The following is a 14,249-nucleotide window of genomic DNA, read 5'->3' on the forward strand; positions in this document are numbered from 1 at the left end:
TAGCAGAACCTATTAATGCGCATGCGCCATGTTCTGTTTCCATGGCAGCGGATTAGTGTACTACTGAGATGTGCTTCTCATTGAAAAGCGTAAAGTTATATAAAAAGATATCCTGACAGCTGTGCTGTCTATGAATTTTCCAATAGTTGCCCCCTCGGCATCCCATAATGTCTTCATTAAAACAATAGAATTCAAGATGGCTGCCGTATTGGTAGAAAAAAAAATATTCAACACGAGCTCCAAAATCTTCGAGGAAAACCGAGCCAGTGAAACCATAGATTTTATATTTAGTTAGCATTCTCTCAACTTGTTTAAACCATTGTAACAGCATTATCATCTGCTAAGGTGTACAATGGACACAAGCACAATTCGATATCCAAAACTTGACTTCTAAACAAATATTATTTTCAAGCGTCTCAATTCAGGTGTAATATTAAACTTGATAACGTCAAAAGTTAAACTCCAAACTTATTTGACATAAAGAAATTCAAATCCTAAACTACATTGATCATTACAATAGCACTCTAGGAATTCATGACTTACAACACGACTAGATACTTACCTTTAAAAACTCAATATTTATTACCTACAAATAACAGCTATAGACTATTTTTATCAATTTCAAGCTATAAAAAATGGATTTGTATCATCATTTTTTGGAAAATATGTAAGAAAAACAGTAAAGTTGAAAAAATCTTCATTCTCACTGAGCTTACAAATACGAAGTATAAGCTGTAGAAGCTGCTTTCTCGTTCGCCGAATAACTTAAACAAGATGGCGACGGAAAGTAACACTAAGAAACGAATAATAGTTTGCTTTGACAAAAAAATAAGCGCTAAAAAGTAACTTTGTTTTCCATTTAAAGAAATTCAATAAAAATATTCAAATCAAATAGGTCGTAATGAAATGAAAATAATTTAACTTAAGTTTTAACACGATAAAATGTATGTTCAATAAACGGAGAGAATCTGATCTAGAGTTTAAGATTCAATTTACTATCATATTAAATATTAAATATATTTCAACTTTTTTCCATATCTAAATCATGTCAGTTTCATTCTTGAGATTTTATTTCAGTGAAAACTGGATAATTTATTTCCCTTCAAAATAACACAAACTTAAAATTGTTCAACTGTGCACAGCTTTAACGAAAACATCTTTTTTGCTATCTGGTTAGAAAATCATGAAAATTAGTGATAAACAAATGTTTATCTTATCCACACCATTATCTGTCCATATTTTAAGTAAAAGTGTCACGAAACAACACCCCATATCCCTTTGGTAAAAAATAGTTTTTTTTTGGGCCTGTCATGAAGGGATAGAGTTGGAGTATTTACGAAGCTGATGCAAAATTTCGTAGAGACGTCGGTTTTGTCTCTGAAATTTTTAATAAACATATTAGGGCTTATTTACCTTTATTTATTCATTATTTTGATTTCGTATGTCGTAGCTCGAAATAAATAATCAATAATCCATCATGAGTTGATAGTTGTACGCATAGAAGTAGCGGTAAGCCCCGTTTATATTGGCGATTTTTGCTGCGATTTTTGTGTCAATTTTCGGAAATATGAAATCTTTTGTCTCATCCTTAGAAAGAGACATTCGTCTAGGAAAATCTTGGTATCCTGAATAAAACTTTACAAGTAAATTCTTTACCATTATTAATTATGGACAGAATCGCAAAAAAATCGCAGCAAAAATCGTCGCAAAGATCGCTAGTGTAAACGGGGCTGTAGTGTATGCAGGGAGATGTGAATGAAAGTGGTCCAAATTGGAAAACACAGTACCGCAGTACAAATATATATTTCATATATGTTCCCATACACAAGTATAGTATTGATAGGATACTGTTTGGTCACCTACCATAACAAGAAGCTCTAAAAAATGTAAAACTTAATTATGATAAAGATAAATGTGTGGGCACAGGAAATGAAGAAAAACGATAAAACAAAGCGAGAGAAAAATATTTAGTCTCTTGCAGCTAAAATCAAATCAAATAACATTTTGCACTTCATATTTATACATTTATGACAAAACTGATAAGCGAAATCGCACGAACCGTGTAAAAGAAAATTTGAAAATTAGATAATTTTCGAAAGGAGAACAAAACACAACAAATTATCAATTACATGTGATAAACATAGCACAGCTTTAACCACAACACAACCCAATGATTCTATTAATATAGATAAAACGCATAAAACAATACACGCAAAAAGATTTGATATCTATTTAGTTTCATGTAATTCATCATGCTTGTATTAGACTTGCGAGCAAGAGAAACGCTGTTCTTTGTCTTGTAACCATATTAGAGATGGGATTCCGATAAAGATGACGGTTCAACGAAACCCCGAAAAAGCCAATATAGTGAGGTCATAGAAAAGGGGGGGAAATGAGAAGAAACTTTTCTGTTGTATGGCAGAAATGCTAAAACGGATACAGCAAAAATGAATGAACATGCTATTACCGCCTGTTCTGGGTACGTCACCATGAAATGTAATGCCCAAAATAGTACTAAATGGATGGGATTCAAATGAAATACGAGAAAATTGAAGTTTATTGATTCGTTTCCATCATCACGCTGCTCATATCCAACTATTGTTTATAGTTCGTTAAACTAGCTTTTGAAGAACTTCAAAGCGAGGCAACTGGGGCAGAAATCTGTTGTCTTAACTAACACGATTTCTGCATCAATATATGAACCCAGTCCTAATTGACTCAATTCTTTTGTGTATTTTCGACGCTTCCGTGAATTCCAGGAAAAAATATTGAAATCTCTTAAGATCTGTTATACTTTACTAGTCAGCGAATATCACGTGACACGTGGAGCTTGCGCAATAGTGAACACTACTGATGAATTGCGTGTTCCCGATCACATTGAAGTACTCAGACTACAAAACACACGTTTCAATCATACAAGTGGGTAATAATACTGATAACTATACTAAATTAACTCGAAAATTCCTTTCAATTTTTGGCAATCCATCATGGTGTCTTAAGCCTACGACAATCAGGATTATCAATACAGAGCAATACATCAAAGAGCTTCCGACTAAAATACAATTACTGCTGAACTGACAGGCCAAACTGTACTACTGGAAATATTTTACTTCTACGAGTCTTTTTCGTTAACATTACCGTAAATCTTGAGAAAACGACTCATTCTTTTGAAAATAAAAAGAGTTTTTACTAGAAAAAAAATACCATGTATATATCATATACCCCTTCCACTCCAGTTGTTTCGAGTCAAGAGCTTTTAGATTTACTTTGTCTTCAATAAAAAAAGGAGTAGAAAAAAAAAACAATCAAATCGGCAAACCCTCTTGACATTAAAGTTTTCTATGCGGCGTTTCCTCTTAACTTCCTAAACGAACGGGAAACGCAATAATGAAAGAAAGTACCCTAAATGACACGACAAAATGCCTCCAATAAACAATGGAAAATTTTAATAAAATCAATAACTCGTCTGCTATTATCCCAGCATAATTTAATCGATCTTTTTCAAAATATTTATAAAAAGAGAAGAAACAAGAAAAATCCGAAACTTTATTTTAAAATATGGCGGTTCTTCCTTTCTATTTACTTTCCATTTTTCGCAACTGGAAACTCGTAAAAATATAAGACAAGAGAAAATAAGATATTAGAAACAAAGTGCAATCAATTATTTTTTGTTTTTATGACAGTTCTTTGAATTTTTCGCGACTGGAATCTTGTATACTATAAAATTTATAAAACAAGCGAAAAAATCCGACAAATTCCAATCAGTTTTCTTTCTTTCTTTCTTTCTTTCTTTCTTTCTTCTTTTTTTTCTTTTTTTTTTTTTTTTTTTTTTTTCTTACGACAGTTCTTCTGGCTATAAATTTACATTGCAGCTTTTTTGTCTGCTTCCTTTAATATCCTTTTCCAATAAATTTTGTCAATAGAGACATGGATTTGGAAGATTAATCCACTGAAAATGTTCGGCAACTATAAGGATATCAAATATAAGTAAGCAGCTTTACTGTCCTTACTAATCTCAGTCGGGATAGATTTTCTCAAAGGTTTAAAATCCGGGGCCTGTGTTAGATCCATATCTAGCAATCTCCTGGTATTGATAGCTCAAAAACAATGTCAAAACTATTCATTGCCAGTATCCAACGAATAAGTAAAAAATAAGTTATATATTTAGTTTGTAGGGGTGTCATTTAAAAAAAGGCCAATATACTTTTAGTTTTATAGAGGTCCAAGAGATTAATCTTACCGGACACACGCGTCAAATGGCGGGAAAACGTGACGTCAGTCTGGAAATTGGCGGGAAAAAGGACTAATCTTTTTTCTATATATTAAGAGGCCAGAACGAAATAAATCAAAGGAAAAAGATAAAGTACTAAAAAAGCGCTTCATATAAATTCTTTTAAGTTAATAGACCTCTTTAGCTTGGGCATAATGTTTTTCATTTCAGACCCCATGTCATTCTCTTGAGAATACTTCTCATGCACAAAGAAATAATGCTTTAGGGAATGACACGTGGTATGAAATCATAGAAAAATATTATTAAAATATTATTAAAATATTATTAAAATAAATAAAAAAATATTTTTAAAAAATGAAATAAAATATTATAAAAAATATTCTTTTAAAAATATTATAAAATATTATATAAATATTATGCCCAAGTTAGAGGTCTATTAAATGGTAGATATTTTTTTAATGTTATTGTTTTATTATTGTGGATTACGGTTTCCCGGCTTTTAAAAAAACCGAAAATTTCTATTCCCACTCTTACCTAAAATTGCAAGTTTAACTGAGGGCTTGGAAGTATTGGCTTGTTAGCTGTCGGTTTGGAAGTCGTGTGGAGTAAGCTAATTGAAAGCTAATTTTTTCTTCTTTTTGACAAATTAAAAACAACCATTGAGCTGCGATCTCGATATGAGCGTATTCTGTCAGAACATATGTGTTCGATTTAGGTTTGCTGTGACAAAATGATCCGATATATTGTACATAACAATGTCTACTGGCCTATATTGAGTAAAAACGTTGCGTCTGTGAACTTTAAGCTGACAAATTCTTCCTTTAAGAGACTGGTTGTCAACACTTCTATCCAAAATCAATATATATGCAGTGAACTTCAATGCTGGTCGCTGTGTTTTTCATTCTTGAGTGCTACTGAAGATTTCACGACCCTTCTAAAACCTAATACAATGATTAAGAAAATCTTAAGTCTCTCTTCAGATGTGAAGTATGGTATCAATGACCATTCGTGTTTCATAAAACAACGACGACAGTTCATTTGTCTTGATCTTGTCTCTCTTACTTGGATTCGTAAGAGCCTTGCCAAGCCTCACAGCACCGGCTAATCAACTAGTTTTCAAAACGAAAAGCTTTTAGGGTCGTTTCGATGTCAGCTATCATTTCAAAAGATTCAAATTTGCAATCTATCATGGTATTTACCTGACTCTAGTTATTTTTAGAGAGAGTTAAATATTGAGCATCAAAAACACACTTGAAGTATACGGCTAGAAACTAGATAAATCATAGTTATTAACTATGGATAAATAGACATTTATCAAACTGAACAGACCATAAGATATTGGCAATTTATATTGCTGTTGAAGAATTTTAGGCGTTTTTTATAAATGAAAAACGAAAATAACTATGACTCAGTCAAGGTTCGTTCATTCCCTTCAAAAATAAAGAAGTCTTTCTCTTAGCCTTGTAGCTCTTCAATACAGTCAAGAAAATATATTACGTTTTCATCAATGACATTAACAAAGGGCAACAACGATAAGTTAAGTTTCCAAAGACCGGATTTTTTGCTGGATTTTTTATCCCTAGACATAAGAATTCTGTGGGAATTTAGCAGATATCGACTGTCGCAAAGATAAAATTACATTTATATTAAATTTTTATTAAATAAATATACTATTTATGTTTTTCCTAAAAAAATTTTTTTTTGGTGGCTTCCTATCTAAGGAGACCTATTTTCCTACGTGTTCACGATTAATTTTTTCACTCTTTAAAATACTGTTTTATTTTCTAATAACACAGGATTTAAATACGTCCTGCATTAAAGAAAGAAGCTAAGATAATCATCCTGAATTGGATTCTAAAACTCCTCTTTAAAGCACTTGTATTTATTGGAAAAGACGGTTTAATAAACCGTACCAAAAGCCACAGTCTCATTAACTGTATATATATCTTTAGTTACAAGTTCCTGAAGCGGACAACAAGAGAATTTTGTTTCGTCTTCCTTGATAAGTTTTTGACGTAAATCCTTTAAGTATATTATCGAAAAAACAAAATTTAACAAAAATAATTAAAAGTTAGTCGGTTTGAGGTCGTTCTACTTACTTTAAAAATAGAATTTTAGAACATTCCTAACAAATGAAAAGATTGCAATTTGTTCGAAGATTGTATTATTTTTTTCTTCATTTTTTTTTAAATATTAAGAGATGTTTAAGAATCTTTCTTTGGCATATCTCTTCGCTTCCTTCTTTTCTTTCGTTCTTTCTTTTTTTCTTAAAAAATTAACTAACGTCATTACAAAAGCAAAGTTCGTTAAAAACGATAAATAAACAAGTTTAAGTTGTATCAATATTCATGTGCCTTCATACTTTTGCGAATGACATGTGGTTTAAAAATGGGGAAACATCACACCTACGGTAAAGGAGGATCCAGGGCTATTCCAAGTGTCTTTGATTCTTTATTATTGTTTTCTTTGGTTTCAACCGGTTTACGAGCGTCGTTTCGTAAAGGAATTGCTTCTATTAGCATTTGATGAAGACATGTTCGACTAATTTAGCAAATAAAAGTAGCCAGTCATAGAATCTGTAATGAACCTGAAAAAACTTCAAAAATACCCAAGTATTTTGACTAGTATCTCTGAATTTCTTGAAGAATCTAGAAAATAGACAACGCTAAAAGGCAAGACATACGCTCTACTCAAGTACAATTGATTTCTGCAATTTCGAAAATATCAATTTTAGCTGTTTAAATGGAAAATGCTATATCTCACTAGCAATGCATGATGGGATAACCCAGGGGCATTTAAATCCAGCGACATATAAAGAGAGAATTCTTTTCGTATTCAGGCAGTGAACGCCAAAAACTATTTTCTTGAAGAAAGGCTGTGGTACAAGGCTAAAATCTTGTTATGAACCGATGAAGTGGAATCAAAGTGTTAATCCAAAGCAAAAATTTTATTCGAAAATGAGTGTTAACCCAAAACTCAAACGAATGTCTATTTTTTGGCGCTTTTTGCCATTATTGCTCATTGTTGAAAAAAAAATGTCCTCTTAATGCAAATGAGAACGTGACAAACATCCTTGATTTCAAAACAAAACCCTCCACTAATTTCCAGTTTTACTAAAGTTATTATAGCTGCTCGCTTTACAAACATCATTTCCTAAACACTTAATCTTAAGATCCTTATACATGAAGATCGGGAATCAAATACTAAAAGGCATCAAATGAAACTTTTACAACCAATACCAGAAACGCTTCCGTTTCGAATTGCAGTTTGAAAGACGTGCTGGTATTACAGCACGTTCGACGATAAACATGTAATAAAACCGCTCCATTTTTTTCAATTGAAAAAAAATAAATTGCGAGTTAGAAAGAGGATTTTAACGGCCTCACTGAGTCTGATATTGATTTGTTACTATTATTTTTGCGGAAAATATTCATTATAGCATCCGGGACTAAGCACAGTTCCAGTAAAGGTCCTTGGAAAATCATTAAAATAGCGCTTCAACTAGAGAAGGGCATTAAAAAAGATCAAGTCTTAATCTTAAAATTATTCGATATTGTTTTTCCATTAAAACCAAAATCGACCAAATAACTAACAAACTTTATTACATGTTAAGTTGAAGTCAAAATTCAAAGTCCCTCTTCATCCCATTTGAATCGAAGTTCGAAAATTGATAAAGTTTATTAGCGATCGGTCGTTGTCACATGTTTAGTTGAAGTCAAAATTCTAAGTCCCTTCTTCATCCCATTTGACTCGAAGTTCGTTGTCACATTTAAGTTGAAGTCAAAATTCAAAGTCCCCTCTTCATCCCATTTGACTCGAAATTCGGCGCATCAAGCTTCACCTTTGATCTTGCGCATAATATAAGTTTGCTTCTCAAAATGTTTAGTTAAATTTGTGAAAAATCTTTAAGTAAAAGTTTACAATCGAACTTGATACGAAGTCAAGCTATCTCATGATAAGGTATTTGTTATATAATAATAGAATTCTCGGGTTTTTTATCACTATTTTACTAGTATAGACGTGCTAACTAAGTAGTACTTAAAAACGAATCAAATATCGATGAATCACGGACCTTTTTCGCTCCCTTTGAAGCGGGTTGCTACTTTAGTCTTACGGTTTAGTCTTACGCCAAAAAGGTATGAATCATAATGAATCGGTGAAACTTTTTCGCACGTAGTTAAACATATGGCGATCGATGTACCAGTAGAAGTATATCAAATACCAGTATTTAGAGTGCACGCACCAAAATATACGTCAATCATATCTCTAATACTTCTATTATTATTATTATTTTATCATTATTATTTTGTATTATTTTATTTTTTTATCCGATTATTTATTATTATTATTTTATCCTATTTTTTCCATTTTTCATTTGTACAATCGATGTACTAGATCAAGTATATCAAATAAACGTATTTAGAGTGTGCAAAATTTAATTATCTCTAGCACTTTTAGAAACATTTTTTGCACGAGATCATACTTGTATGTACTAGATCAAGTATATCATATGCCAGAATTTTAGTGTGCGCAACAGTGTAACATGCGTGGATGATCTAGATATCACTTACCTCAAGGTTCCACTGAATAAACAAGCCACAAAGAGCCCAGCAATACCCTGAATGTCACCCAACACATGCATCACAAAAAAGGGCAAAATCTAAAATAAAATAAAAAACATTGTCTTTATGTATTTCTGCACCCAAGAAAGATGGTTAGGGCCTGTACTTATAGTTATTTAAAAAATTTTTGTTTGTAAATATGAATGTAATATTAGGTACAATAAAACGTTGTTGTTGTTGTTGTGGTTGTTGTTGTTGTTGTTGTATTATCAAACCAGACATCATCAAAATCAGATGCATTGAACCCTGAAGCGACTTCTGGGCTGGTATAAGTCAGAGCATGGTTAATTCACAGATCAAACCCTGAAACAACCTCTGGGCTGATCAAAGTCAGGGCATGGCTAACTCACAGGTCGAACCTTTAAACAACCTCTGGACTGATCTAAGTCAGGGCATGGCTAACTCACAGATGGAACCCTGAAACAACCTCTGGACTGATCTAAGTCAGGGCATGGCTAACTCACAGATGGAACCCTGAAACAACCTCTGGGCTGATCTAAGTCAGGGCACAGCTGACTCACAGATGGAACCCTGAAACAACCTCTGGGCTGATCAAAGTCAGGGCATGGCCAACTCACAGATGGAACCCTTAAACAACCTCTGAGCTGATAAAAGTCAGGGCATGGCTAACTCACAGATTGAACCCTAAAAGAACAAGGCTGGGTTGATTTAAGTCAGGGCATGGCTAACTCACAGATTGAACCCTAAAAGAACAAGGCTGGGTTGATTTAAGTCAGGGCACAGCTGACTCACAGATGGAACCCTGAAACAACCTCTGGGCTGATCAAAGTCAGGGCATGCCCAACTCACAGATGGAACCCTTAAACAACCTCTGGGCTGATCAAAGTCAGGGCATGGCCAACTCACAGATGGAACCCTTAAACAACCTCTGGGCTCATCTAAGTCAGGGCACAGCTGACTCACAGATGGAACCCTGAAACAACCTCTGGGCTGATCAAAGTCAGGGCATGGCCAACTCACAGATGGAACCCTTAAACAACCTCTGAGCTGATAAAAGTCAGGGCATGGCTAACTCACAGATTGAACCCTAAAAGAACAAGGCTGGGTTGACCTAAGTCAGGGCATGGCTAACTCACAGATCGAACCCTCAAACAACCTCTAGGCTGATCTAAGTCAGGGCATGACTACGGCACAGATCAAATTGGAATTGGGTTTTCTGGAGGGAGGAAAACTGTAGAACTTTGAGTAAAATCCTCAAATCAAGGGAAAGACCTAAAAAGACTCTACTCACATGTGATGCCTAGTTCGAGAATCAAACCTGAGACCCCAGAGGTGAAAGATGAATGAACTACTGCTATGTGACCCTTGGTTTCCAGAGGAATACTATTAAATAATATTTATCCCTACATATTACATAGTGTTTTACCTGATCTCCATTTGTTATAAACTTTTGTGATTTTGGGTCACAATCATGATAAAAAGCATAGATGACACAACCACATAACGCACACAGAGAGACAGCAAAGATGCTCAAAGGAGCATTGAGCCACACAGATCTGAAATATATATCAATCATATTGGTCAGGTTATTCCTTTTAATAGCATGCACATGCAAGTAACCATCCTAATGAACTCATTACTATTGGGAATTATTATGGCATCATCATTATGCATCATCGTCGACATGAAATCAACATCAAGACATAAATATCATCATAACATCATCTTTACATTAGCATCATCTTCACATCAATACCTGTATAATCATCATGAATTTATCAACATTGTCAAAAGACATCATTATCATCATGACATCATCATCATCATCATCATGACATCATCAACATCACATGATTTCATTATACTAACATTATCCTGACACCATTATCATCATCACATCATCATCAACATTATCATCAAACACATGAAATCATCAACATGATATCATCAACATGTAACATCATCAACATGAAATCATCATTATCATTATCATTATCATCACCAACACAGTGGCTTCACTATCATTATCATGTCATTATCATAATCATTGTACAAGTTTGATAAATCAATCAAAGTAATCGTCAAGTAAAGCAGCTCTAAAAAAGATTTATATGGGTCATAAAATCTTTACATTTTCTTTTGTCAAATTCCTCATTTCTGTAAAATGGTCAATTATTTCTTACCTTCTTGCATCCTTGTCTGACTTGGCTGATAAAAACCTTTGCACTGCTGTTTGATTGACAGCCCAGAGGGGAAAAAGCCCAATGGCTCCACCAATAGTTAGGCTCCAAAAAGATAACCTTTGAGTTGGGTCTGGATTAAAGCTTGATAGAGAAAAACCATTGATGTTTAGCAAAGAGCTCTGAAAATATCCAAATATCCCTTCCATAAAAATACCCAATCCCCTTCCTCAGACACTCCCCACCCTCCCCACCCTCAACCCTTCTCCTCAGGGGGAGGTATAGATATTTTCTGGAACTACAAAATGTACCTTCCTCAGACCTTCTCTACCCCTTTGAAATGCAAATCCTCTTCACTGGGGTAGGGAGGGTACATCGTTTAGTTCATTAAAAAAAATCCATACCCCTTCCCCCATGATATACCCCACAGTAATCACTCATCCACACTCATCTCTCTTCCACAGTGAGTTTATGAGTAGGACTTGGTACAAATCTATACTTACTCAAAAAATTTGAGACGTTGTCCCTTGTCCAAAATGTCCCACACTTTGCCAAATCCTCCAACCCTTTGACTACCAACAACAACGATAGCAATAAGGCCTCCTAGCATGACTAGAACTTGAACAACATCATTCCATATCACTGCTTTTATGCCACCCTAACATAAAGAGACGAAGACTTTAAGAATTTTCATAAAAATGTGTCTGTGCAGATTGCTGACATAACCTGAAATAAGGTATGACCAAGCTAAAACTAATATAAAAGGTACAGTGTAATCATGACCAGTAACTGACTCCACATTATTATAAGCCCTGTAACTCAGCATTAATTGTTGTACTTACAATACTGGTATAAATGGTACACACAACACCAATGGCCACGATGGAAACCCACACAGGAAATCCTGTCACTGTGGATAAAAAAAACATTCAATTATTTGACAAGTTGGTCTTTAGAGGTCTGTAAGGTTAAGACAGGAATGATAACAACAAGATAAGGTACTGTGGCATCAGAAGTGTTTGATTCTCAAACCACATTGGAATAAAATAACTAAAACTGCTAAAAAGACTAATAAAAATACATCATACATGTATGCAAAGTAATATATCACAGGGATTGTGGATTGCCCAAGGCCCTCTATATTTGCTATATGGGTATGTGCCGCCAAACAGGGTATGGTTTTCAGCAATTCACTCTGGAACAGGGTATATAAAATTGTAGCCCCACCCTTTCTCTTTAGGGTGCTATTTGGTCCTTGTATCAAAACCATACATACCTGCTTCCATAGCTAATGATGGACCATACGTTACTATAGCCATGTAGAGACACTAACAAAAAATATCAAACATTAAAAACTGCTTACATAAAATTTAAACCTCAGTGCCCTTCTTTCATTTGATTGCTAATTTCATAATCTTTTCCTTGACATTAAGTAATTGTAATTCTTCTGTCTATTCCCATATTTCAACATTCCAATGACTGCTTTTCATAGATCTTTAGATTCATAACTAAAATAGCCTTATTCATTCTATCCATTCCCATTTTTCTATTATATCTATATTTTTCATTTATTTATTTTTAATTCAATTAGTAAGCATAAATTTCTTTACCGTTTGAATAATGAACATAATGCTTGCAATTGATCTGATGCCCACTGAGAACCGTTTTTCTAGGTACTGTAAACAAAAACAATAGAAATCTAGGAGTCATCTGGTCAACTCCCAGGCCAAATGACAATGCCTATATCAAACAGCCTTAGAGCAGGCACATATTCAATTAAAACCATTTCAAGTCTCTTTTACCTAGAAAAAAGTGTAAGTCAAGGCCTTTTTTGCCTGGCCCCAGTTTGGATCCTAAATATTTTGGATGGCCCCCTTCAATCTCACCGGGCCCCCCCCCCCCCCCCCCCCCCCCCACTCCCAGCTAAAAAATGATCGATCCCTTAGGGGAGTGATACACCAAACTCTACTCACAAATGATGCTGAGTCTAGGTATAAACCATAGGCTAAGACACTTGAGGGAGTTCAACCATTCACACACACATTCACTCTCTCTATTATTGCAGAATGGCAAGCACGCATAGCGGTTTTAATCAAAAGTTATTTGAAGAGTAAATGGTTTGAACCCAGGTGTTGAAGTCTGTTTTGAAGTGTGATCGTCCAGGTGAGTGTAGTCTTGAAAAAGATATATCCCACTTCACAACAAAAGTTATTTGATATTTAACCATAGTTTATTAAATTCATTTTTTAATAGGCCATTGTCAAAAACCAGTAAAAAAGGAACATTCTCAGCAGCAGCAGTTTTAAGAGAATACAAATGCTTTATAGGGGGTAACTGCACGTGCTTGACAGTGACACCTTTCTACATTTCCCTTCCTTGACCTTGCCAAGATTTTCCCCCTCTCTTAAAGCACATGTCAATAAAGTGACATTAGATAACCAACCATGTTGAATTATTTAATAATACTAACTTAACAATTGCATCAAGAATACACACCAATAAATCAAACTTTAAAGATTCAAAAGTAAAATACTTTAACGGTGTGTAAACGTTCGCATTAACTCCACGTGTGTGTACCTTAAAGTTTGCAAACTCACCTCATAAGAACTCGTTATTTCCACAGCACGAAACACAGGAACAAAAACCAGAGCAACAACAGGAAAAAGAAAAACATAAGAGACTATGATCATCCAATATTGAGTCCCAAACGTATACATCTCTGCCGGGACACCAAGGATAGTGATGGCCGACATGAAAGATGCCAATAGTGACAATGCGACTGGGACGGCCATCATACCACGATTTGCTAAAAGGAACTCCGCAGTTGTCTTCTGTTTTCCTCCAGTAAAGGCATAATAAATTCCGATCACTACAGATATGAATAACATGAGAGCAAACACGGCAAAGTCCACGTTCGTGAATCTCACTTGTCCGGCGTCCATCTTGAATAATGTCTTATTTTACAGCTAAGATTTCTATTTTCGACGCGCAGCAATCTCAAATGAACCAGCTTGACTTCGGACTGGCTATATGTATTACTTTTGAAGGTCATTCAATGTTAAATGTTATTGTTTAGAAAAGAAAAAGTCAGCAAAGTTTATTATACAGTCAACGTAACAGGCAAAGTTACGCATTTGTTTGTGTGAATGGGTGGTCGAGAAGGCATGGATCTAGTGAGCGTTTAACATCCCCTCCCTCCCCTCCCATGAAGATTTTCTAAAAATCTAAATAAATTTAACGTAATTTTGATTATCA

At 34.4% G+C, this 14,249-nt stretch overlaps 1 protein-coding gene across 1 annotated transcript in view; it reads right to left on the reverse strand.

Annotated features, from left to right (window-relative positions):
• The window catches only part of LOC116297978 (sodium-coupled monocarboxylate transporter 1), a 39,241-nt gene extending 25,112 nt beyond the window's left edge, over positions 1–14,129 (reverse strand). The window contains exons 1-8 of the mRNA XM_031706299.1: positions 13,592–14,129; positions 12,605–12,670; positions 12,271–12,322; positions 11,837–11,904; positions 11,498–11,652; positions 10,998–11,138; positions 10,241–10,370; positions 8,803–8,891 (exon numbers count right to left, since the gene is read on the reverse strand). Coding sequence (XP_031562159.1) covers positions 8,803–8,891; positions 10,241–10,370; positions 10,998–11,138; positions 11,498–11,652; positions 11,837–11,904; positions 12,271–12,322; positions 12,605–12,670; positions 13,592–13,936 — 1,046 coding nt within the window. The 5' untranslated portion in view covers positions 13,937–14,129. The remainder of the gene's footprint in view (positions 1–8,802; positions 8,892–10,240; positions 10,371–10,997; positions 11,139–11,497; positions 11,653–11,836; positions 11,905–12,270; positions 12,323–12,604; positions 12,671–13,591) is intronic.
• Between the last annotated feature and the right edge of the window lie 120 nt (positions 14,130–14,249).

Source organism: Actinia tenebrosa, unplaced genomic scaffold (assembly GCF_029948245.1).
Source record: "Actinia tenebrosa isolate PJP-AT-01 unplaced genomic scaffold, QUT_ActTen_1.0 PGA_scaffold0__85_contigs__length_37466705, whole genome shotgun sequence".
NCBI lineage: Eukaryota > Metazoa > Cnidaria > Anthozoa > Actiniaria > Actiniidae > Actinia > Actinia tenebrosa.